The 25,978-nt window shown below is 43.9% G+C and overlaps 1 protein-coding gene across 1 annotated transcript in view; it reads left to right on the top strand.

The window, feature by feature from the left end:
• Positions 1-4,609: 4,609 nt before the first annotated feature.
• Positions 4,610-25,978, top strand: part of ZPLD1 (zona pellucida like domain containing 1) — a 44,365-nt gene continuing 22,996 nt past the window's right edge. Inside the window, exons 1-3 of the mRNA XM_084643915.1 lie at positions 4,610-4,645; positions 4,773-4,886; positions 22,215-22,435. Of these exons, the coding sequence (XP_084500041.1) occupies positions 4,781-4,886; positions 22,215-22,435 (327 nt within the window). The 5' untranslated portion in view covers positions 4,610-4,645; positions 4,773-4,780. The remainder of the gene's footprint in view (positions 4,646-4,772; positions 4,887-22,214; positions 22,436-25,978) is intronic.

Below are 25,978 nucleotides of genomic sequence, written 5' to 3'. Positions count from 1 at the left end.
GATAGGTCTTTTTAAATCTCTGACTGTCCCTTTGTCCGTGTCCTTTCTATTAATGCTTGAGATATTAATCAAGTGAACTTCTGTTGGTGTTAATGGAAATCTTGTACACAAATTTCACCTCTGCCCCTAAATCCATAGGGAAAATAGAGCCTTTCAAAGTAGAAAATAGCATACTTAGTACGAGGGAGGGGTAGGGGAAAAATCATTTGGAAGTGAAATTTTTATTAAACGGTTTAGAAAAATATTTTGGTGTGTTTGGGCCACCTTTTCAGTTTTCTTCACAAAGCCAAAGCATTTGTGTTTTTTATAATCATTTGAACATTAAAGATTACTTGAGAAAACCCTCAGCAGAGACACCAATGGGAAAAGAGGACTTAGAAAAATAAATGAAAACTCAGCATGTGTCAGTCAAAATTAGATCAGGTTTTTCAGCTAAGGATTTCATAGCCATTAAGGATCATATTTGCCTTATGGCATATGTCAGCATCTTTAGAGTCCTAAAACTTCAAACTGTCTTTTTGACAACTGACTATATTTCTTTCCTAGGCTAAGCAGCATTTTCAGGAATGTGCTGTGTGTGTTTTTCTTTTTCAAAATAGGCTCAAAGGACTTCACACAGCATAGTTAAAAAAATAGCAAAATTATGTGTACCATGATTATTTGCTCATTTTTTTTCTTGTTTAAATAGAAAAAAAAATATTTTTTGAATACTGAAACTAGACTTAACTCTCTCTCAGACAGACAGACACACAGACACACACACACACAATCCGTCGTGACTTGATTACAGTGTATAAATATCTTCACTAGGAGAAAATACAGGATACTAAAAGGCTTTTTAATCTAGCAGAAAGAGGCATTATGAGATCTAATGGCTGGAAATTAGTCAGACAAATTAGAAATAAGGCACACGTTTTTAATGGTGGGGGTGATTAACCACTGGAACAAACTAAAGTGATGGATTCTAAAGGAAAAGTGTTGGATTCTCTATCTCTTGAAGTTTTTCTAGAAGATATGCTTTAGTCAAACGCACATTACTTAAAACAGGAGTAACTGGATGAAATTCTGTGGCCTGTGTAATTCAGGAGGTCAGACTAATGATCTAATGGTTGCTTCTGGCCTTAAAAATCTATGAATCCATATCTATATAAAATTCAGCAAATAGTCCAGATAAAATGATGAGGTTGATAATTATAATAGTCTGGCCATACGAGGTTATATAGGTATATAATTTTACACAGACTGTTTGCTGCTGGTGTTGGTCCATTCACCAACAGGATGGTCACTAGCACTTTTGTACTGGAGTATTGCAATGAGTACTATGTCTTTTAACAGGCGGTGGACATGTGATGGGGAGACTTGGCTGTAGGTGTGCCACTGTGGGAGGCTTGCCCGGACTAGTGGTCCCACCAAACATAGTTGTTAATCCAAAATATGGTATACTAAACTTGAGCCAGTGGTTGCAGAGGCTGTTCTATTCTGTTTTGCACAGGTTTTTAATACTGCACTCATCACTGTGTTATCTGCCATAAGATCTACCCCATCTAATGTTGTATATAAATAATATTTCCTTAGATGTGGAACAAGCAACATAACTACTGAAGATTCAATTGATTGTGTGTGTCAGCTTATACAGGTTAGGAACGTGTGCTACTTTTTTATACCTCCTTGGAGAAGAAATCCTAAACCTCAATGGAAAATTACCAAAGTCCCACCTTTAAGTTGTTCTTCTAAAAATAAGATGGGTAACATGAAGCTATTGAAATTTTTTTACCCAATTTTTTTGAAAAACATAAGTTGAACAAAAAACTAGTCAGGCCCCCAGATCAGATTGCCTGGGCATGAATATGAAATGAAGGGTCCACTAGAGTATATTATACCTATAACAATCTGAGTATGTCTGTCTTTAACATGCTAGTCAGAAATATACAGTAGAATCCTGCCAGTGCCTGTTCCTGCCCCTATGAAATCTGTTGGAGTTGTCATTGACTTTAATGGTAGCAAGCTGAGTGCTAGAGATCATGGTGTAGAATGTCTGAGTACTGTCTTTGTGATTTAATATGCTTCACTTCAAGGCTCTCTAATTCTGCCTTTCTACTGCAGATAAGTCTGCAGTTCCCAGGCCAAATCTTGAGGTTCTTCTTCAGTATTTACTCAGGATCCAATTGTACTCTCTGTATCCATGTATGGAAGGGACAATCCATGCATGAATCTCACCTCCACTAAATGGAAAGGGTGTGGGCTGCCTCTGCCCCCCCATACCTCCATCTTTCCTGCACTCCTTAAAAGATGACTCATGAATCTGGTGTTCCATGAAAATCTCAGAGATGCATGCTCCTCACACTGAAGGGTTGGTAGGGGTGGGAAGATGGGGAGAAACTGAGCACTCTGCCCTTAGACAGACTTAAATTGAAGTCCAGTGAGTAAGGAGTAACTAAAAACTGAGTAGGCTTGTTAGATTCTGGCCTACTCAAGAGGTTACTGGAGAAGAAGTGCTGCAAAAGATGTTATTTATTTGGGTCCATTTCTTCTGTTTTCCTCCTCTCCTGCTAAGACAAATAAAACATCAGCAGCTGAGGTTAGGTTAAATATTCAAAATTTTAGAATTGACAGTAAAATCTGTTTTCCATTGAAACTGGAAAGGTTACTGTTGTTCAGTGTTTTCCTTAGCTGCTTTTCAGATCAGGGATTTTGGTAGTAAGAAAACCAGTGTAGCAGCTAGAGAGGTAAAGCCAGATGGGTGTAAATCCAGTGTCATTCACTGAGATCACAATGTAACTGGATCAGAATCTGGCCCAAATAGAGCAGAATAATTGCAACTTTGTCCATCCAGTTCTGTAAAAGGAGAGGCGCCAGGATGTTTTACTGCAGGAGAGATGTCATTTTCCTGAGTGAAAAATCTGGTTCTTACAAAATAAAAATACAGATTGTATGTGAAAGAGCATTTCCAGCAGTGGGAAACAGAGGGTGAGAAGCAGAAAGTGAGAGAGTGCAAGTAAAGATTTTTGCAGCAACTCATGTAGCCAGCCATTTTCTTTCATAGCTTTTTCAACTCTTCTTGTCAACATTCACTGACAATAGGGTCTAATGAATGAAATAAGAAAGCCAAAATGTGCTCTTATTAACAATGCTTGAAATAAAATGGGATTGAACTTTTGTGACCGAGGAAATGTTGGCCCAGAAGCTGCACAATTGCTGTAAGACAAGCCTCTTTTGGATGTACCAATCAAAAATCTAGTTTGATTATACAGTACCATGTTTAATAAGAACCTACTATGTACGGTATTCCATTTTTTACTCCGTGCTTGTTCAAGCAAAACTGCACAGAAATTAATGGGTCAAATTTTTCCCGATTACACTCATGTAACTCCCTTGACTGTGCTGGGATTGCAAAAGTGTAAACGAGAGCAGAATTTGGTTCAACATTGTATATGCTCCAGCTTGCTTAAATTTTACTTGGAGGGGAGGAGGAGTTTTTGTGTACAGGGAATGTACCATATGAGGCTCTCGCTGCATGAGCCTTTTAAAAGGCTCATGTTTTGTTGGCTCTGTGGGCCCCATCCAAACCCCAATGGAGCTTTTCCGTTAATGTCAGTGCGCTTTGGATCAAACCTTGTGCAGGCACTAAAGATCCATTGGTACTTTTGCGAGAGAAAAGGGTTTAACCTAATGTCACTGGCTAGAACTTTTCCCTCACCCTACAATTGTCAACTCCTCTGCACTATGGCTGCCGTTCGCCATGCTAGAATGGCTGCATTTCAGTCATGTTGTATTTATACAGTTTGTGAAGGACTTTGAGATTATTTGGGATGAAAGACTGATGATAGTAATCTGAGTAATGTATCACTAGTACCACCATTATAGAAACCTAAACTTCGGAATTTCCCACCTCTTAGAATTTCACAGCATCTACTGTCTGGAAACATATGGAGTATCTTAAGAGCTACATTAGGGTGCAAAGTTATTTCCTAAAATAGAAAAAGTTCTATGTCTTTTAAATTCTGCAAGTTGTAGATCTTTTGTCAAACATTTTTGACATTTTGATAAAGCAAACATTCTTCCTGATTGGCCTATGTTATATATCTATTGCATATACACTATATCTTGAGGGTTTTCCCTCAGTCAAGTTATGCTCTAATATGTCCATTTGTTCTGATTTTGGAAACTGGTTGCCAAATTTCATTAAATTTTCTGTTTCTATGCAAACTCTCTAGTAAAGGCCAATGCAACTGCAGGCATGCTTCCAAGGCAGAATTTGGTGATAAGATATAAAAAGACAGATTTATTTCAGCACCTTAAACTTGAGCAGTAACTTACATACATTTAGCTGTATTGTTTTCAATGGTTTACTGAAGCAAAACTGTTTTTCTATCAAATCTATCTGATTTGGCAATACCTCTCCTTAAGTATTTGAAATTAAAAGAACAAAAATACTCTCTGTATGTGACAGTTAAATGCTCTGTTAAATCTGTAATATACTTTTGAAGCCTTTATTTCTTAGCTGTTTTAGGAGCTTTTTTCAAACCTTGTTGGACTTTGTTCTTGCCAATAGGATATAGGTCAACTCCCTAGAAATCAATATGCATTACTCTAATCCAGCAGTCGGAGAAATGGGACCCCCTACCCGTGGTGTATTGTCAATTTGGTTTGTGAGCCTTGTCCCTGATTCCTGGGTTGAAAACCTGAGTGGCTATAGAATCGTTTAATTGTTGCATTATGGCTCTTTAATGCAATAAACAGATGCATGCAATAACTTCATAATGTCTTGCTAGGTTTTGCAATGGAACGAATATGGTTACTGCTCCTCCTGACAATTCAGGTGCTTTCGGTGACTGCACAGTTCAATGGATATAACTGTGAGGCCAACCTACATAGCAGGTTTCCTGGTAAGTGTTAATGGGCTTTTTAGAATGGGCTTTTTAGAATGCCAACAGTGTGCTAGGTGCCTGCGGGCAGGTTTAAAGACAATAAGTTTGATTCTCTTCTCGCTTAAACTGGTATAAATCATGGGTAACTCTGCTGAAGTTAAGAGAGTTACTCATGGTGCGAGAGGAGAATCAAATGCGTTTGAGCTACCCTAAAGAGTTTACCATCTAAATACACCTACAGGGAGAGCTTGCATCCATAACAAAATTTAACTCTTGTCATTACTGACATTGCTAGAATTGTGCAGCTGTTCACTGGATTTTTTTTTTTTTTACCAGTACCATTCAAGGCTCCTTGCTTCTAAGTGTTAATGAAACAGCATGTTGTTTGTAAATAGTGGCCTGAATTAGAATACATTAAGAGTACAGCTTGAAACTTACTCCAGGTTTACTTTAAGGGCTGGTCTACATTTATAGCTCAGCAGCTGCAGCTCTTTAGTGAAGACTATCTATGCCGTCAGCAGAGCTTCTCCCATGAACATAGGTACACCACCTCTCCAAGAGGCACTAGCTATGTTGATGGGAGAAGCCCTCCTGTTGAGGTAGCACTGTCTATGCTGGAGGTTAGGTTGATATAACTATGTTACTCAGGGGCATGGAAAATCCACACCCCTGGGTGATGTAGTTATATAGACAAAAATTGGTAGTGTCGACCAAGCTTAAGAGTGGGTAATTCTCAGACAATCAGAACTTGTGGCTGCCTGATTCAGCAGCAGCATAAAGTGGACTCTCATTCTACCTATCTGTCTCCTTTCTGGTGTATGTGGGCGGGGGGGGGGGGGGAAGACAGGGACATGGCAAGGCCTGACGTAATGTAACTTACAAATATCATTCATGTCAAGAACAAATCATGTCAAACCACCCTGATAGCTTTCTTTGACAGGATAACAAGCCTTGGAGATAGGGGGGAAGCAGTAGATGTGGTATATCTTGACTTTAATAAGGCTTTTGATACTGTCATTATGCACTTCTAGCATGACCTTCTCCTCATAAACAAACTAGGGAAATACAACCTAGATGGAGCTACTATAAGGTGGGTGCAGAACTGGTTGGAAAATCGTTCCCAGAGAGTAGTTATCAGTGGTTCACAGTCATGCTAGAAGCGCATAATGAGTGGGGTCCCACAGGGATCAGTTCTGGGTCTGGTTCTGTTCAATATCTTCATCAATGATTTAGATAGTGGCATACAGAGTACACTTAAAGTTTGTGGATGATACCAAGCTGGGAGGGGTTGCAAGTGCTTTGGAGGATAGGATTAAAATTCAAAATGATCTGGACAAACTGGAGAAATGCTCTGAAGTAAATAAGATGAAATTCAATAAGTACAAATGCAAAGTACTCCACTTAGGAAGGAACAATCAGTTGCACACACAGAAAATGGGAAATGACTGCCTAGGAAGGAGTACTGCAGAAAGGGATCTGGGGGTCATAGTGGATCACAAGCAAAATATGAGTCAATAGTGTAACACTGTTGCAAAAAAAGCAAATATAATTCTGGGATGTAGTAGCAGGAGTGTTGTAAGCAAGACAAGAGAAGTAATTCTTCCACTCTACTCCAGCTGAGGCCTAATCAGTGTGGAGTATTGTGTCCAGTTCTGGGTGCCACATTTCAGGAAAGATGTGAACAAATTGGAGAAAGTCCAGGGAAGGGCAATAAAAATGAATAAAGGTCTAGAAAACATGACCTATGATGGAAGATTGAAAAAATTGGGTTTGTTTAGTTTGGAGAAGAGAAGACTGAGAGGGGACATAACAGTTTTCAAGTACATAAAAGTTGTTACAAGGAGAAGTGAGAGAAATTATTCTTCTTAACCTCTAAGGATAGGACAAGAAGCAATGGGCTTAAATTGCAGCAAGGGCGGTTTAGGTTGAACATTAGGAAAAAACTTCCTAACTATCAGGGTGATTAAGCACTGGAATAAATTGCCTAGGAAAGTTGTGGAATCTCCATCATTGGGGATTTTTAAGAGGAGGTTGAACAAACACCTGTCTGGGATGGTCTAAGTAATACTTAGTCCTGCCATGAGTGCAAGGGACTGGACTAGATGACCTCTCAAGATCCCTTCCAGTTCTATGATTCTATGTATTGGCAAGTTTTTTTAAAAAAAATTAAAGTAAAATACTTCTATGGTTTAGGAGTTACCCCCTGCAGCTGGGGTAACTGTGCTCACACTGCCAATATGACTGTATGCTATGAGAAGGTTATCTTGGGGAAGGCAATTTTGTCCCTGATTTTGAGCCCGCTGAAACATAGATGTGTGTTTTTGATAAAATTAGAGCTCATTCTACAGATGAGCATAATTTACACTCTGTGCATAATTGAGGAGAAGAGAGGAAAGTAGCTCCAAGCCAACTTTCTGCGCCCCTGTTCCTGGCCATCTTGGAGCCAGAACAACTGAGTAGCCACTGCACCAGCTGGTATGCTCCCTATACAGTGGAGGGAAGAGAATGAGTGGCATAGAGCCAGTTTACACCATCTTTATTCCAGATGACAATTCCCCTGCGGCAGAGGGATCTTTGGCTGTCCATTCAGGCAAGGTTTGATTGAGGTTACACTGCCATAAAACCAAAGTGAAGCAGTGGAGAATCATGCCCTGTGTTTCTCAGGCCCATCTTTAATGATTATACATGGAAGTCTTTTTCAGGCTTCTTAAATTAACCTTTTAACAATGTTTCCTCTCAGTGTGTGACAAAGTGTTAGGATAATTCTTTCCATTACATATGCATCAAGAGGTGTATATTTGCTACTTGATACTCATGAACTACTCAAGCTACTTGTATTAGTTTATTGTGTGCATCTAGAGGACCGCTTTAAAGTGTGGTTCCACTCTGAAAAGGTCTCTGTAGCAGTGGCCCTGTTGGATGTTATGTCTATGGTCTCAATGATTCCAGATAAAATGTGTTCAGTGTACCAGTAAAAAGGCACTTCTTTTCTGCTGCCATTCTCAAAACTAACCCCAGGATGTGAGTCAAGCTGAGTTATTGGTGGTGGTGCACAAAGCCCTGCATGCTGGATCAGAGGGAGATCCCCCCCAGAGTACAGTTCGCCAGCAGGCAGGTGCATGAGTTCACAGGTGGGCTCACAGTCATGTCCATGAACCCCACAAAGCAGAACTACATCAGCTTCACTGCATAACATATGTCTGCTCTGTGTGTGTATTCACAGTGTAACAGGATGGACGAGGCTCAGACACCTCAGGGTCCTGCCACACCCATCCCGAGAAGGGGCCAGTGGAGCTAAGTCCTGCAAGTCACCTAGAGAGACTGCAGGAAGGAACCAATCAGGAGGGGAAATTGCAAGGGGCTAGCCAATCAGAGGGTTTCAGGCTAGTATAAAAGGAGCTGCAGAGCACACCTGACTCAGGTCCTTGCTGGAGCAAGAGGAGTGCAGGGGCTGTTCCTGGCTGGCCAAAGGGAATTGCAGCACCACAGACAGCTCAGTGCTGCCAGAGACCAGGGGAGTTCTGTCTGGAGAACTACTAGTAATAGTCTCTGTGCAATGATCTACCATTGTCCTTTTCTCTCATGCCTCTTTGCCTTGAGAACTTATCTTAGTCCTGGTCTACACTAGGACTTTAGGTCGAATTTAGCAGCGTTAAATCGATGTAAACCTGCACCCGTCCACATGATGAAGACCTTTATTTCGACTTAAAGGGCTCTTAAAATCGATTTCCTTACTCAACCCCTGACAAGTGGATTAGTGCTTAAATCGGCCTTGCCAGCTCGAATTTGGGGTACTGTGGACACGACGGTATTGGCCTCCGGGAGCTATCCCAGAGAGCTCCATTGTGACCGCTCTGGACAGCACTCTCAACTCAGATGCACTGGCCAGGTAGACAGGAAAAGAACCGCAAACTTTTGAATCTCATTTCCTGTTTGGGCAGCATGGCAAGCTGCAGGTGACCATGCAGAGCTCATCAGCAGAGGTGACCATGATGGAGTCCCAGAATCGCAAAAGAGCTCCAGCATGGACCGAACGGGAGGTACGGGATCTGATCGCTGTTTGGGGAGAGGAATCCATGCTATCAGAACTCCGTTCCAGTTTTCGAAATGCCAAAACCTTTGTCAAAATCTCCCAGGGCATGAAGGACAGAGGCCATAACAGGGACCCGAAGCAGTGCTGCGTGAAACTTAAGGAGCTGAGGCAAGCCTACCAGAAAACCAGAGGGGCGAATGGCCACTCCGGGTCAGAGCCCCAAACATGCCACTTCTATGATGAGCTGCATGCCATTTTAGGGGGGTCAGCCACCACTACCCCAGCCGTGTTGTTTGACTCCTTCAATGGAGATGGAGGCAACATGGAAACAGGTTTTGGGGGACGAAGAAGATGATGATGATGAGGTTGTAGATAGCTCACAGCAAGCAAGCAGAGAAACCGGTTTTCCCGACAGCTAGGAACTGTTTCTCACCCTGGACCTGGAGCCAGTACCCCCTGAACCCACCCAAGGCTGCTTCCTGGACCCGGAAGGCAGAGAAGGGACCTCCAGTGAGTGTACCTTTTAAAATACTATACATGGTTTAAAAGCTAGCATGTGAAAGGATTAATTTGCCGTGGCATTCGCGGCTCTCCTGGATGTACTCCCAAAGCCTTTGCAAAAGTTTTCTGGGGAGGGCAGCCTTATTGCGTCCTTCATGGTAGGACACTTTACCACTCCAGGCCAGTAAAACGTACTCGGGAATCATTGTACAACAAAGCATTGCAGTGTATGTTTGCTGGCGTTCAAACAACATCCATTCTTTATCTCTCTGTGTTATCCTCAGGAGATTGAGATATAATTCATGGTCACCTGGTTGAAATAGAGTGCTTTTCTTCAGGGGACACTCAGAGGAGCCCGTTTCTGCTGGGCTGTTTGCCTGTGGCTAAACAGAAATGTTCCCCGCTGTTAGCCACGGGGAGGAGGGAGGGTTGAGGGGGTAGCCACGTGGTGGGGGGAGGGAAAATGCAACCTTGTAACAAAAGCACATGTGCTACATATGTAATGTTAACAGCAAGGTTTACCCTGAAAGAGTGTAGCCACTGTTTTATAAAATGTGTCTTTTTAAATACCACTGTACTTTTTTTTTTCTCCACCAGCTGCATGTATTTCAATGATCACAGGATCTTCTCCTTCCCAGAGGCTAGTGAAGATTAGAAAGAAAAGAGAATGCACTCGAGATGAAATGTTCTCTGAGCTCATGCTGTCCTCCCGCACTGACAGAGCACAGACGAATGCGTGGAGGCAAATAATGTTAGAGTGCAGAAAAGCACAAAATGACCGGGAGGAGAGGTGGCGGGCTGAAGAGAGGGCTGAAGCTCAAATGTGGCGGCGGCGTGATGAGAGGAGGCAGGATTCAATGCTGAGGCTGCTGGAGGACCAAACCAGTATGCTCCAGTGTATGGCTGAGCTGCAGCAAAGGCAGCTGGAGCACAGACTGCCACTACAGCCCCTGTGTAACCAACCGCCCTCCTCCCCAAGTTCCATAGCTGGCATTCAATAAATTTTAAAGTTGTAAACTTTTAAAGTGCTGTGTGGCATTTTCCTTCCCTCCTCAACCACCCCTCCTGGGCTACCTTGGTAGTCATCCCCCTATTTGTGTGATGAATTAATAAAGAATGCATGAATGTGAAGCAACAATGACTTTATTGCCTCTGCAAGTGGTGATCGAAGGGAGGAGGGGAGGGTGGTTAGCTTACAGGGAAGTAGAGTTAACCAAGGGGCGGGGGGGTTTCATCAAGGAGAAATAAAGAGAACTTTCACACCGTAGCCTGGCCAGTCATGAAACTGGTTTTCAAAGCTTCTCTGATGCGTACCGTGCCCTCCTGTGCTCTTCTAACCGCCCTGGTGTCTGGCTGCGCATAACCAGCAGCCAGGCGATTTGCCTCAACCTCCCAACCCGCCATAAATGTCTCCCCCTTACTCTCACAGATATTGTGGAGCACACAGCAAGCAGTAATAACAGTGGGAATACTGGTTTCGCTGAGGTCTAAGTGAGCCAGTAAACTGCACCAGCGCGCCTTTAAACGTCCAAATGCACATTCTACCACCATTCTGCACTTGCTCAGCCTGTAGTTGAACAGCTCCTGACTACTGTCCAGGCTGCCTGTGTACGGCTTCATGAGCCATGGCATTAAGGGGTAGGCTGGGTCCCCAAGGATAACTATAGGCATTTCAACATCCCCAACAGTTATTTTCTGGTCTGGGAATAAAGTCCCTTCCTGCAGCTTTTGAAACAGACCAGAGTTCCTGAAGATGCGAGCGTCATGTACCTTTCCCGGCCATCCCACGTTGATGTTGGTGAAACATCCCTTCTGATCCACCAGAGCTTGCAGCACTATTGAAAAGTACCCCTTGCGGTTTATGTACTCGGCGGCTTGGTGCTCCGGTGCCAAGATAGGGATATGGGTTCCGTCTATGGCCCCACCACAGTTAGGGAATCCCATTGCAGCAAAGCCATCCACTATGACCTGCACATTTCCCAGGGTCACTACCCTTGATATCAGCAGATCTCTGATTGCGTGGGCTACTTGCATCACAGCAGCCCCCACAGTAGATTTGCCCACTCCAAATTGATTCCCAACTGACCGGTAGCTGTCTGGCGTTGCAAGCTTCCACAGGCCTATTGCCACTTGCTTCTCAACTGTGAGGGCTGCTCTCATCTTGGTATTCTTGCACCTCCGGGCAGGGGAAAGCAAGTCCCAAAGTTCCATGAAAGTGCCCTTAAGCATGCGAAAGTTTCGCAGCCACTGGGAATCGTCCCAGACCTGCAACACTATGCGGTCCCACTAGTCTGTGCTTGTTTCCCAAGCCCAGAATCGGCATTCCACAGCATGTACCTGCCCCATTAGCACCATGATGCATGCATTGGCAGGGCCCATGCTTTCAGAGAAATCTGTGTCCATGTTCTGATCACTCACGCGACCGCGCTGACGTCGCCTCCTCGCCCGGTATGGCTTTGCCAGGTTCTGCTGCTGCATATACTGCTGGATAATGCGTGTGCTGTTTAATGTGCTCCTAATTGCCAAAGTGAGCTGAGCGGCCTCCATGCTTGCCTTGGTATGGCGTCCTCACAGAAAAAAGGCGCGGAACGATTGTCTGCCATTGCTCTGACGGAGGGAGGGGCGACTGATGACATGGCTTACAGGGTTGGCTTCAGGGAGCTAAAATCAACAAAGGGGGTGTCTTTACATCAAGGAGTATTTCAGGCAGGACTTCGCGGAGGGTTCCAATAAGAAATGGTGCACCTAAGTTATCGTTCTTATTGGAACAAGGAGGTTAGCCTGGCCTCTGATTGATACATGGCTAGATTTACCTCGCTGCACCTTCCCTGTGAGTGACTGCAGTGTGATCTAGAGAAATGAGTCCCCTAGACGGGGGAGGAGGCAAATGAGTACAAAACAAATCTGGTCTTTATTTCTTGTTTTGATCCACTCCATCTATCTTTTACATCTTTGGCTGGCAGCAGACGGTGCAGAAGGACTGCATGCCATCCACATCTCATGGCTGCTCGGCAGAAGATGGTGCAATTGGACTGCAAGCAATCCGTATCGCCTGCCTGCTCACCATAAGACGGTTCAATAGGACTGACTGCAGGACTAAAGAGAATGACCTGGTCAAGTCACTCCAAATTTAGTCCCTGTGCCCATGTCTGTCCAGGCGCTCGTGGCCGACGTGGCCAGGAGCACCTTGGACATGACGATGACAGCTACCAGTCGTACTGTACTGTCTGCTGCCAGAAGGCAATGGGTTGCTGCTACTGTGTAGCAATGCAGTACCCCATCTGTCAGCACCCAGGAGACATACGGTGACGGTTAGCTGAGCTGGCTCCATGCTTGCCGTGGTATGGCGTCTGCACAGGTAACTCAGGAAAAAAGGCACGAAACGATTGTCTGCCCTTGCTTTCACGGAGGGAGGGAGGGAACGGGGGCCTGCAATATGTACCCAGAACCACCCGCGGCAATGTTTTAGCCCCATCAGGCATTGGGATCTCAACCCAGAATTCCAATGGGCAGCGGAGACTGCGGGAACTGTGGGATAGCTACCCACAGTGCAACACTGCGGAAGTCGACTCTAGCCTCGGTACTGTGGAAGCGCTCCGCCGAGTTAATGCACTTAATGCACTTAGAGCATTTTCTGTGGGGACACACACACTCGAATATATAAAACCGATTTCTAAAAAAATGACTTCTATGAATTCGACCTTATTCCGTAGTGTAGACATACCCTTAGTGCTAGCCTCTTTCAATCAGGACTCTCTTTCTCTCCCCCAGACTTCTGTCTGGAGAGCCTGTACCCCGTCTTTGCCCTGATCTCTCAGGGTTTACTCTCCCAGGTATTTCTTCCCTGGAAAGCATGTCTGCAGTCCCTGACTCACTTTCTTCTCCTGGATTTCAGAGTCTCTGTATGCTGATCCTCTAGCTGCATCACATAATCATATACTGTGTTGAGCAAGTGCTGTTTTTCATCTTTGATGAACCAGAGATCTTTGGTCATCTGCTCATTCTTGAACATGAGATCCTCCTGCTCTCTTTCAGCTGCCTCTAGTTGTTTCACCAGGTCATTATCTCTTAGGAGGGAGCTCACGGAGCCTGTCTGTGCTACTCCCCTCCCTATCCGAGTGTTCTGTTCTGTACCCCTGCCCTTCTTTCACCTTTCCCCATTGGAGTGATTCTGTCTGGGCCTCTGTACTAGTTAGCACAGTGGTTATTTCAATCTGAGTTCCAGAGCTCCATCTGTGTTCCCACTGTAGCCCTCTGGGTTCTCTCCCTTTGGGCCTGGGCCAATGCTTCCTGCAAAGCCAAGCATTGGTCCCTCTGCCCCTGGGCTTCCACCTGTGCCCGGGCCAAGTCCTGCTCTACCTAGACCTTCTGGCTAATGATTTTTCCCTCAGGAGATGTTGGCTGCACTCAACTTTTGTTGGCATTTCCTCAGTGGGTCTCACACATCTGGGGCATTCTGATCTCGCCTTCAGGCTCTTTTCTGGGATCTCCTTACCTGGATCCCAGCCCTTCTGCTTTCCTTCCCAGCTGAGCTTGGACCCTATAGGTCCTGGGTTGCTGTCCAGGTCTTTTCCACATGAGGGCTGAATAACTCCCCAGTCTCTTCCCAAAATCGTTGGTCATGGCAGGTCCTTGACCACACCAGCACAGTTGAGCTCTCCAGCCCTGTATCTCCAGCCCAACTTCTGCTGTGGGATAGACTCGGGTCTCCCGATTGTACACAGGAGACATGTATTGGGAGGTGCCAGTCCAGGCCAGTTGCCCTCATGTGGTGATCCCCCACAAAAGTATACCCACACCCTGAGCCTACCAGACCCTTAACTATGGTGTCTTCGAGCCTGACTGTCACAACCCATGGTGGGAACACTCTGATCTTTGGAGTATACTCCCACAGATTGGTCCCATTGTAACAAGTTTAGTCACACTCCATTAGTGGGCAGTTCCTTTTAATATGCCTGCACTGACCACACCTGTAGCACACTATTGGATCTCCTAGCTCCTTCCCAGTAGTACTTCCTATAGGCTGCAGGGCTTCCTGGACCCCTTGCTATTGCAGTGTACCTCCTAACTCTAGAAGCCTTGGGGCTTTTCCCCCAATGCAAGCTTCCCTGGGCCACCCCCTGATGAATACCTCTCAGTTCACCGAGGAACTTGGGCTGTTCCTCTTCTTTGGCCTCAAAGTAGACCTCAGCTTGCTTGACTGCTTCCCCCATGGAGGCCAGCTTGAAATGCCTTACCCAGCTTAAAATGCCCCTCCTGGTAGGATCTTCAGGAATTGCTCAAGGACCACCTGATCCAGGAGCTTCTCCACCGAGCTGGTCTCTTGACAAAGCCAGCCCAACTCCAGGTTCTGTAACTTCTAGGCCACTACCCATGGCTGTTCTCCTTGAAGGAATGATTCTGTCCAGAACTTGTGCCAGTATGCCTTCGGAGTCATCCCCAGCCAATCTAAAATGGCTGCCTTCATCACTGGGTAGGAACTCACTTGCTCATCACTTACCACTCAGTAAGCTGCTTGTGCCTCACCCATCAGAAATGGTGCTATGTTGGCCACCAGTGGCCTCTTCCAATCCTGCTACCTTTGCCACCCACTTAAAGGTTCAGAGGAAGGCCTCAGGGTCATCGTCCAGTCCAAGCTTTGCCAGGCCCAGTGCCAATGGACCACCCAGTTCCATCACCATCTGGGTTCCCAGCTGTGGCATGACCCAGCTGCCTCTGTGTCCACTCCTGCTGGCTGGAGTGGATCTCCTGCAATCACTGCTGTGCTGCAAACTAAGCTTCCTGTTTCAGCAGGTTCTCCATCAATTGTAACAGCAGAGCCTGGGTCCGCTTCTGCTGCATAGCAGACCCCTGCTGCTGCTGGCCTGCCATCCACAGACAAATCACCTCTTCCATAATCATGCCCCTTGTTGATCAGGGGTTGGTCTGAAAGATCACCACTTCTGATACCAGATATAATGGCATGGCACCCACCTCTCAAGAGCACCCTTTCTGGTCAGGTGTGTCTGCAGTCTTTAAACAGTCCCAGCCCTGATATCAAGCCATACCCCCAGAGCTTCCTCCCTGGAGGCAATGGTTTTGCCCTCTGTGGGTCCTTCTGGCCTCAGGTCGCCACTGGGCCACTAAGTAGTTCAGATCCCCTTCTGGGAGTTTATTGTTGTTCAATTGTAGGCCACTTCCCCAGTGGCCTATGGTGCGGGGGGAACCTGGGCCCATCCACTACTCTGGATCACAGCCCAGGCACCTTGAGAATAGCAGCCAGGTGCCACTCTGTCTCTTTAACAAAACTGCTTTCAGTTCCCTGGGCCATTTCCCCACAGCCCCAGCCTTCACGGATGCTTCACCCTTACCTCAGGTCTCTTATATGTTCAGCCTCTGGAGCCATCCAGGAGCTCTTCCTCACTCCCCTGGTCCCTGCCAGCCCTAAGCTATCTGTAGTGCTGCAGTTCCTTTTGGCCAGCCAGGAGCAACCTCTGCACTTCTCTGGTTCCAGAAAGGATCTGACTGTGGTCTGCATTACAGCTTCTTTTATACTAACCTGAAACCCTCTGCTTGGATAACCCCTTGCAACTTCCCCTCCTGATTGGCTGTTTTCTTCACAGTCTCTCTAGGTAGCGTGGAGGACTTAGCTCCACTGCTCCTTTCCTGGGATGGGTTTGGTAGGACCCTGAGGCCTGTAGCAGAGGGCCTCTGGGCCTAGTCCACCCATCACACTGTGAATTACATACAAAGCAGATATATGTTATGCAGTGAAGCTCATGTAGTTCTGCTTTGTGGGGTTCATGGACGTCGCTGTGAGCCCACCTGTGAGCTCATACACCTGCCTGCTGGGGAGATGTGCTCTGTGGGAACTCCCTCTGTTCCAGCATGTAGGACTTTGGCACAGCTTATGGGCTTGACATGGGTATGGATCACAGAGCCTCTGGCCTGCTTCTTCTCAGACGAGGTGAGTAGGGGGAATGGATGTGCAACCATGACTCGTGCAATGATGAAGGTGTGACAGCAGTCCTCGAGCCTGAGTATGGTAGAGATTACTTCTGGATCGCCCCATTCTGCATTTGTTCCATGTGTAGAATTTCCCTTGATGTTTCTTGCTTGAAATTCCCCATTGGCAAGTGCAGAATTTCCGGCTGAGAACTGCACTGCAGATTCCAAATGAGGTTTTTTTTCCCGAAAGTTGTTTTGCACAAAAATAATGAAAAAAGTTTGGCAAATATATGCAAGTTTGGCTTCTGCATGTGTAAACAAAGGAAATAAAATCTCCCTAAAGCAAACATCAGAAAAGCAGCAGCAGCCTATCCATTTTTCATTTGATTATATTTTTATCATTTATTGCTGGGGTGGCATCTTGCACACCTGTGGCGTTGCATAAATAATCTCTCACAATTTTGATTTATGCTGTTTGAAGGCTGATTCCAAGCTAAGGCTTGAACTAGTCTGTTGGATAGAAGAAAAAGTATTATACTGATGAAGTGAAAATCCTATACCTTAATATTTAAAGACTAGAACTTTGTAGCACGGACTAAATTTTGCTGGAATAGTTCTGTCCGCTAGAAATGGGAAAAAAAATAATCGCTCCCTTTAGCTGAGATAGCTATGCTGGAAAAACCACCAGTATAGACCCAACTATTTTTAAAAATCAAGGTTGATTTTTCAAATTATACTTTCAAGGATGCTTTATTTACATGAAAATGACATTGTTCTTTGGTAACCCTAGAAAAGTTAGCATTGAAATGTGGGACTGAAAATCATGTACCCATTGAAGTCTTCAGCGTCATCTTCATCTAGGGCACCACTGCTAGATATGTTGTCATATGTTGTCATAGATATGTTGCTAGATCCTTGTCCATGCTGCACTTGGATGTCTTCCTACAAGGGAGGCTGCTCTCCAAACATTTGCAGAGTAGTGTGCATCTGGTCTTTGCACATAAGCATTTAAGTAGCTGAAGGATTGATTCATGAGGGCAAGGTATTTGACACCAGGCTGGTGTGATCAGTTCATCTTCCAAGACCCATCCATGCCCAATAGGGGAGGGTAGTTTTGGATGCACTCGCTCATCCGACAGCCATTCCATTGCTTGATAATCCACCCTCTTGATAGCAAATGCAAGAGGGCATTGATAAATGCACAGCTTGTTGGTGGCAATTTTTCTTTGTTTGTCTGCTTCTTGGAAAATATTCACTGATTATAGCACTGCAAGTGTCACAATGTTGGTCTTCAGACGGTAAACATTGCAGATAAATGCCTTGAGTGCATTTACGAACTCATCAGTGACTGCTTCAGCTGTCCTTGCTCTGAAAGTGCTTGGAAGAGTCTTCAGAGGCTGAATCAAATGCCTTCTGGTAAGATAATTTGGTCTTTCCAACCAACCTGCCAGAAAGGTAACACCCTGAAAGGGCATGGAAACCTAGCAGTGTGTCAGCTTTTAATTGTCTAAGTGGTAGGAAAACCTCTTTGAGGGATATACAGTGATTCTGTACCCCAGCAGCCTGCAGAAAACCAGGATCTTGTGGAAGTTTTGGGTAGAGTCTTACAAAGTGCACTAGAACATCTGGGTCTTGTGCAAAAATCCAGAGTTTAGTAGCGCCTCTCTCTCTGGCACTGATCGCAGGCAAGATCATTTTAGTGTCAGCCTCCTCATGGGAATGAAGAAGAAGAAGAAATTCCACTGAACAGTGCAGGGCAGCAGCTTCATTATGCCATGTAATGGTGAAACTCTTTAAGCAATTCTTCACAATCGGGAGCATTTTTCCTGCCAGATGTGTGCTTAACTCATCCTTCATGCGAGTATGGGACAGTAGCTTCTCCACTGTGACATTGGAGATGTTGGTGGAGTCAAACATTTTATATTGTTCAGGTGTAATATCATGGAGTCTCTTCTTTCTGGTCATATTTTTTTAATTGATTCCTCTGCATACATGTCAAATAAGAGGTAGACATCATCATAGGTCCAGTATTTTCTCCGTAGCCTCATAATGAAGTGATCAGCCAATTCTCAGCAAGTGTTAACAGTTTCTGGTTTGTTGAGAGCTTCTACCTCAGCTGTGTCATCTAGACTGCTACACTGAAAGGCCTCTGCTGGCATAAAGTACTGGTCATGTTGTCGGTAGATGCTGGTTTAGGAAGACGATGCAAGAAGTGCATGTTTGCTGTTCACCTAGCAAACATGCATTGAATTTCTGTCGCATTCAAATGTCAATTTGGTACCATTTTACCACGTACAATTTGGTACTTGACCTATGTTAGACTTTGGGAAACATCGCAATGAGATCTTGACATGACCAGGAGACGAGCAAACAATGACCTGTCTGCGGTCAGCTCTGTCATAGTCCCTGTCACCATCATTCTGAATGTCGTCTTTGCATTAGAACACAGCTTTAGGCTGTTCTTCTTGATTCTGTAGATTTTTATGAATCAAATGACACCTCCCTTACCTTTCTGTCATTAACTTGCCCATGGAATTACATGTGCTCCCAGACTAAACAGCTGTCTTTGGGTTTAAAGCACAGTTGCCAACTTTCATGAGGTAAATAAGCACTCCGACTTTCAAAGTAAGCCAAATATCATGCTAATCCCATTTCAAAACAAGCCAACCCCTAAGAATCCCAACACTCTGTGAATAGATTCCCTCCTCCGGTGTGCAGTCTGGCACTGTGGTGGGCCTGCTGTGCACCCCTGACTCTCTTCCCCCTTATCCCTGCTTGCCCCCCCTTTCCCTTGCTTGCCGGGAGCTGATCAAAAAAAAAAAAGAAGCAACAAGCTACAACAAGCAGCAAGTTACAAGCCAAACAAGCTACAAGTCAAAAACTAGCCAACAAGCAACTCACAAGCCAATTAAGCCAAAAACAAGCCCAATTTCTGCATTTTTTCCCCCGGGTTTGGCATGTCTGGTTGAAAGCTCAAATTTTTACTTCAAATTCTCTCTCTCCCTCTCTCCTCAGAAATGACCAGAGAGCAGTAGACCTCAAAAACCATCTTGGTGAAAACTTTGTCAAAACAGATAATCTCTTCAAAATGTTCCGGCTTTGTCAAAACCAGATATTTTGATTAAATTTTATGGCATCAGAAGTGTTCCAACTAGCTTCCTTAGTCTACTTTTCATGCAGTCTGTTCTAAGGCAAAATCTTGGCAGCATATGGAAGTGTGCCTGGATAAAACTGAGCTAAGGATCTCCGTGGATATGGGTCATACTGTCCTGAATCTATATCTATATATATATATGCCCACCAGTACCACAGTATCTGAGCACTTTGCAGTTTTAACTGTATTGATCCAACCAACACTCCTGTGAGGAAAGACAGTGCTAATATCCCCATTTTACAGCTGGGAACTGAGGCACAGAGAGATTAAGTGACTTGCCCAAGGTCACATAGGAAGTCTGTGACAGAGCAGGGTCTTGAATGCAGGTCTCCCAAGTCCCAGGCTAGCACCATTGGACCATCATTCCTCTCTGCTACTGTTTGAAAAACACAAAGGAGATGCATTTTGCAGTGGAAGAATAAAAAATTTGTAAATTAAGCCTACACATGTAAATTACTAGTGTTCAGTGTCATAAATTCAGTAGAAACTAGCCTGAATTAAAGCATTCAGGGAGGGGAAGTAGGGGTCTTTGCCTCTGGATTCAGATTCATCTCTTAACATCTGTACTCTGTTTTTTGAGTTGCAGAATGGGCAGATTATACAGGAGTAACCCTAGGTACAGTGACAGGGAAGAACTCGGTATTGGGAAAGGCCAGATTGTTATAATATAATCCAGAGGTAATAAATATATAATTTACAGAGCTAGGGCACTGCTCCTCTTAAAGTCCATGAGAGTTCTGAAAATGACTTTAAAGGTAAAGTAAAAAGCACACTTCAAAAGTTGGTAGGAGTGAGGGTGGATACTTTTATTTTACATTTACATTTGGCTGCTGGCAACACTGCAGCATAACCTTAATGGTAAGTTCCTGTTGTTATGCCCTCTTTTCCTGCTGCCCCCTCCTCCTTAACATATAACTGGAGTGAGTGACTTGCTACCCATATCTACTGACGGCAAAGGGCCTGATTCCTCTCATACCTTTGTAAATTGGGGAGTAATTCCATGGAAATCAACAGAATTGCATATGCTTATGTGTGAGGAAAATCCCAGCCCGCCTCAGCCCAGCTCCTCCTACTTGCCTCCTACACCCATTTCTGCCCAGTGCTTAATGTCTGATATGTAGAGCAGGACCGAGTTTGGCCTGTTATGTACTGTATTTGATTATTTTTTCTTTAATGCCACCATTTAAGGCTGCATGTAGTGTTGACGTAGCTGTGTTGGCCCCAGGATATTAGACATCCACCTTGTCTCATGATTAAGGCTATCCACATGAAATTGCCTGGGCTTCTGTTGCATGGGGAAGAGCCAGTGCGTTGCAATGGAGATTCATTTCCTTCTGCTGTGGCAAATGCAGCACAACAATTTATTTGAGCAGTTGTAATGGGATAGTATTGACTGAAGTTGTTCTGCCATTTTCAGTAGCACTAAATCCTGAAGCAAATGCAATAAACTAGTTGTTGTTTAAAGGAGTAATGCCTGCATTTAACATGCTGAAAAATGTCTCTTTGTCGAGCATTGAAAAAAATGTTTAATAGGGTGCAGTCAGGAATGAGTCTGAAGGCAAAAGCTATATTATCTTGCACTGAAGCTAAACATAACTATCACTTGTTCCTCTAGCCCAGAGGTTCTCAAACTGGAGGTTGGGTCCCCTCAGGGGGTTGCGAGGCTATTACATTGCGAGCTGTCACCCTCCACCCCAAGCCCTGCTTTGCCTCCAGCATTTATAATGGTGTTAAATATGTAAAAAAGTGTTTTTAATTTATAAGGGGGGGGGAACACTCAGAGGCTTGCTATGTGAAAGGGGTCACCAGTACAAAAGTCTGAGAACTACTGCTCTAGCCTGTTGTGATGTGTACAATTCTTTCACTGAAGATCACAAGAGTCTTCAGGACTTTCAAACACAAGGCCATTCTTCATCTAAAAATCTTTGGAATAGAAAGATGTGACTAGTTCTAATTGCCATTTTCTAGGTATTTTGTATTCAAGATGTTACAATTTGCAGTATGGTACATCTCCAACATACTTCACTTTATTGATCACTATCTCTCACAAGCCAGCTGATTCGTATTAATGCTAACACTGAGTGTTCTTAAAAAGGAAATCTTCAGAACAGTCATAATGAATTAATCTTATAAACTATTGATTGCACTTCAATCCTTTAACTGTCCTGTTTGAGCCTGTACTTGGCACATGAAGTGGACTCTATCCTGCCTCAGATAAGCACTCTCAGCTTCTATGAGAGTTGTACAGTTGCAATGGAGGGCAGAATTCAGCCCCCTGAATTTCTATTGAAAGCAGTGGGAATTACAAATGTATTCATACAGTGCCTAGCACAATGGTGTCCTGGTCCATAATAAATAAGGGCTTCAGGATCAGGACCTATACATTTAACCCTTTGCCCATTTGTATCCCTTGGCATTCTCTCAGTTTGTCAATGAGCTTATGATTTATTTAATGGTGAGATTTTGGGTAATCACTTAAATTCCATGGTAGATTATATGCCAAGTATTTTAGTTCTGATTCTTCATCAGCCTAGTTAAAGAACAGATTAGTGAGGTTTTTACTTGATAACACAATACGGATCAAACCCTCTGACAATAGTATGAAGAGTGATATGATAGATCTGTAGAATATAACCAGACTAACTGATGTAGGAGTCATCCTAGCATTCCTATATAGTTGTCAAAAGAAATCCCAGTTCTTACATTTGCTTTTCCTGTATTTTCCTTACAGCTGAACGAGATATCAGTATCTACTGTGGAGTACAGGCAATTACTATGAAGATTAATTTTTGCACAGTTCTTTTTTCTGGTTATTCTGAGACAGATTTGGCCCTGAATGGGAAACATGGAGACGCTCACTGCAAGGGGTTTATAAATAACAACACCTTTCCAGCAGTGGTCATCTTCATCATCAATCTCAGCACTTTGGAGTCCTGTGGAAGCACTCTTGTGGTAAGGCAAGATCACTGTCAGATTGTATAATAGGTAGTAGTGCCTGGAATAGAGTGTGGGGGGTGCTCGAGCATTGTATCCTATACAAAAACCTCTGAAACAGTCTTATACACTTAGTAAAAATTTGCTTTTTGAAAGAAATGAATAGCTCATCAATTTGAGTGCCAATAAGAAGCCAAGGATTAGGATATAGTGGTAGACAACAACTTTATTCTTATAGAGCTAGTTTGGAATTTTCCTTCAAAAGGATTTTTCACTGGAAAATGCAGTTTCTGCAAAATCAAAACTTTCTGCAGGAATAGTTCAATTTTGTGGAAGTTTTCCAAATTTCCATCTGGAAAAATGAAACAAATATTTTATTTGGGGTTGATTTTTCATGGGAGTTGTAGTTCAAGCTCCCTGACTGAACTAAATTTCCCATGGTGCAACACAGTCTGCCCTCTGACTGAGTGGCATGATGCATCATGGAAGTAATGTGTCTGCAGGCTTATCATGGGAGATGTAATCTGGCCAGGAATCCTGACTCCTAGTGGAGAATGGAGACATCAGGTATCTGAACTACAGCTCCCATGAGGCAATGCACCACCATAGGGAAATGCTGTATAATACTGAATTGACCTGAAACAAATGCTTTGCCATTTCTGAATCAAATATTTTTAGAACGTCTCAGTTTCAATATTTGAATTTTTCATCCGATTTCAGGACAAAAATAAACATTGAAACATCGGAATTTCCACAGGAAGGAAATTCAGATTCTCACTCAGCTCTAATTCTTATTTAATATACTGCAAGTGTATGTACCACAACTGCTGCTGGATGGTGTAAGACCTGCTCAAATGTCTAATTTATGTTGTGCTGTAGTGGTTGGTCAGCAGAAGGATGGAAGCCTTAATAGTGTTAACAACTAGTTGAGATTCTCTTTTAGCGGAAGAGGTAAATACTTGTGTTTCTAGAGCCAATCATCTTAGACTTGATATGCTATGCAGCATAAATGACAGCTGTGATATCTGGCTGTGTGCAGACAGCTACAGATGAGTTATACTCAGGTTGTCACTTAAGGCAAGATTCTGGTATCTTTTTTGCAGAGCTGTAATTTAATTAACTTTAATGGAGTTACTCCTGATTTATACCAGCGTGAATGAGAGCAGAATTAGGCTCTCTATCTTCTAAATTGTCGTATCCAACAATGCCTCAATCTGTGGGGCAAGCCCAGATTTTAGACTTGAATTTCCTTCTACCCCTTAAGAATTGTTGTTCAACTTTTCGCTATAGGTTGGATCGCTGCAGTATGCTTTCAGATGTAAGGTGGGGATTTCCGACACACACAGGGATGGTCTGGGTCACTCCAAAATCTGCATTAAGTAATTTACAAGAATAACAACTTACAATATTTTGCAAGGTTGCCATTTGTAGCCAGAGTTGATAATGACACTTCAACTTAAGTACTCCTAGCATTTTTTGTTATATGTTCCTGTTTTCAGTTGCTTATAACTTTGCCAAAGTGTTCAGACTGAAACTTTCTATGTGCATTCTCTGTCTCAAGCTGAATTTTCTTTTTAAAGGTTCAGCAAAAATAGTTCAGTTTTTTCCAAGGGTAAGGTTAGGAAAAATGGGTAGTGTTCATAGAATCATAGAATCATAGAATATCAGGGTTGGAAGGGACCCCAGAAGGTCATCTAGTCCAACCCCCTGCTCAAAGCAGGACCAATTCCCAGTTAAATCATCCCAGCCAGGGCTTTGTCAAGCCTGACCTTAAAAACCTCTAAGGAAGGAGATTCTACCACCTGCCTAGGTAACTCATTCCAGTGTTTCACCACCCTCTTAGTGAAAAAGTTTTTCCTAATATCCAATCTAAACTTCCCCCACTGCAACTTGAGACCATTACTCCTCGTTCTGTCATCTGCTACCACTGAGAACAGTCTAGAGCCATCCTCTTTGGAACCCCCTTTCAGGTAGTTGAAAGCAGCTATCAAATCCCCCCTCATTCTTCTCTTCTGCAGGCTAAACAATCCCAGCTCCCTCAGCCTCTCCTCATAAGTCGTGTGTTCCAGACCCCTAATCATTTTTGTTGCCCTTCGCTGGACTCTCTCCAATTTATCCACATCCTTCTTGAAGTGTGGGGCCCAAAACTGGACACAGTACTCCAGATGAGGCCTCACCAATGTCGAATAGAGGGGGACGATCACGTCCCTCGATCTGCTCGCTATGCCCCTACTTATACATCCCAAAATGCCATTGGCTTTCTTGGCAACAAGGGCACACTGCTGACTCATATCCAGCTTCTCATCCACTGTCACCCCTAGGTCCTTTTCCGCAGAACTGCTGCCTAGCCATTCGGTCCCTAGTCTGTAGCTGTGCATTGGGTTCTTCGGTCCTAAGTGCAGGACCCTGCACTTATCCTTATTGAACCTCATCAGATTAGGTGTTGCCAATGCTACTCCCCACCCTAAACTGTGTGGCTTTCTTATGTTTTAAAAAGAGCTCTACCACCTCCATAGTTTGGAGCAAGGCCTTGAAATTTGGCCGACAGCTCTAAGGTCAGAAAGATGTCTTTTGCTGTTCCCATGAAAATTACCCAGATTGGGCAAAATTATAAGCCTCTGAAAATTGCCATTTTGACATGTTCATAGAGCTTGTTAGAAATTTGCTGTTAAAATCTTTGAACATTCTGCCTGCTCTGTGCAGGCTACCATTCTCTTTGGAGCTCCCTATATAGCAAATTCTCTGAATATGCACTCATGCCCCGCAGGGCTCCCTGTGTGTATCCAGATAGTGCAAAGATAAAGCAACAGCTTGCAGGGAAACAATAGCATCCCTTATGGTTTAGGTATGCTGGGCTGAGAGTCAAGAGGAGACCATGAATACTGATCTCAGCTGTTCCATTCACAGGTGTTAATACCCCCCACGTTTCAGAGCCCTTATTGCTAAGCAAGACTAATACCTCTCTGCTTCATGAGGGAGGCAGGCATCCTTCATTTTACAAATGGTGTAACTGAGAGGCTGTACTTCTGGAAAGGCTGGGACTAGAACAGAGAACTCTAACGTAGCAGACTCCATTCATATCCTCTTAACCACTCCAGCTTTCAGAATTAACGTGCCACATTTTTGTGCTAGGCTGTACTGTTTGTGATGTCTAGACTTCTCTCTCCTCCAGAGCCAGGAATGTGGATTCCTAACATTTTTCTGCTGTCTAGCAAATGGCTATGTACACCAATGGCAAAATGTACGGGGAATAACAGCCTACTATTGCAACCAGGTTTTCCATTAGTTCAAGAAATCAAGTTGTGCTATGAATCTAAAGGTCCTGGGTTCAAACTCTGATGAACTACCCAGGTATGCCGAGGGCAGCGTGGTTTGATGAATTCCTGGTTTTTCCCCAGTTTTTATTTTTTAAAAATATAGGAGATTACATACAAAAACTACATCAAAACAATGCAAAATCAAGCTACAATTAGGAAACGCCAGAGTTAATCTCCTGCAAACTCAATGTGACCCTGTTGTGTACATGCATTATAAGATACTCTTAATTACATATTCAGTTCT

The sequence above is a fragment of the Lepidochelys olivacea genome, assembly GCF_965140295.1.
Source record: "Lepidochelys olivacea isolate rLepOli2 genome assembly, chromosome: 1".
Taxonomy (NCBI): domain Eukaryota; kingdom Metazoa; phylum Chordata; order Testudines; family Cheloniidae; genus Lepidochelys; species Lepidochelys olivacea.
The sequence above is the reverse complement of the archived record's forward strand: the minus strand, read 5'-3'. Positions and strand labels throughout refer to the sequence as shown.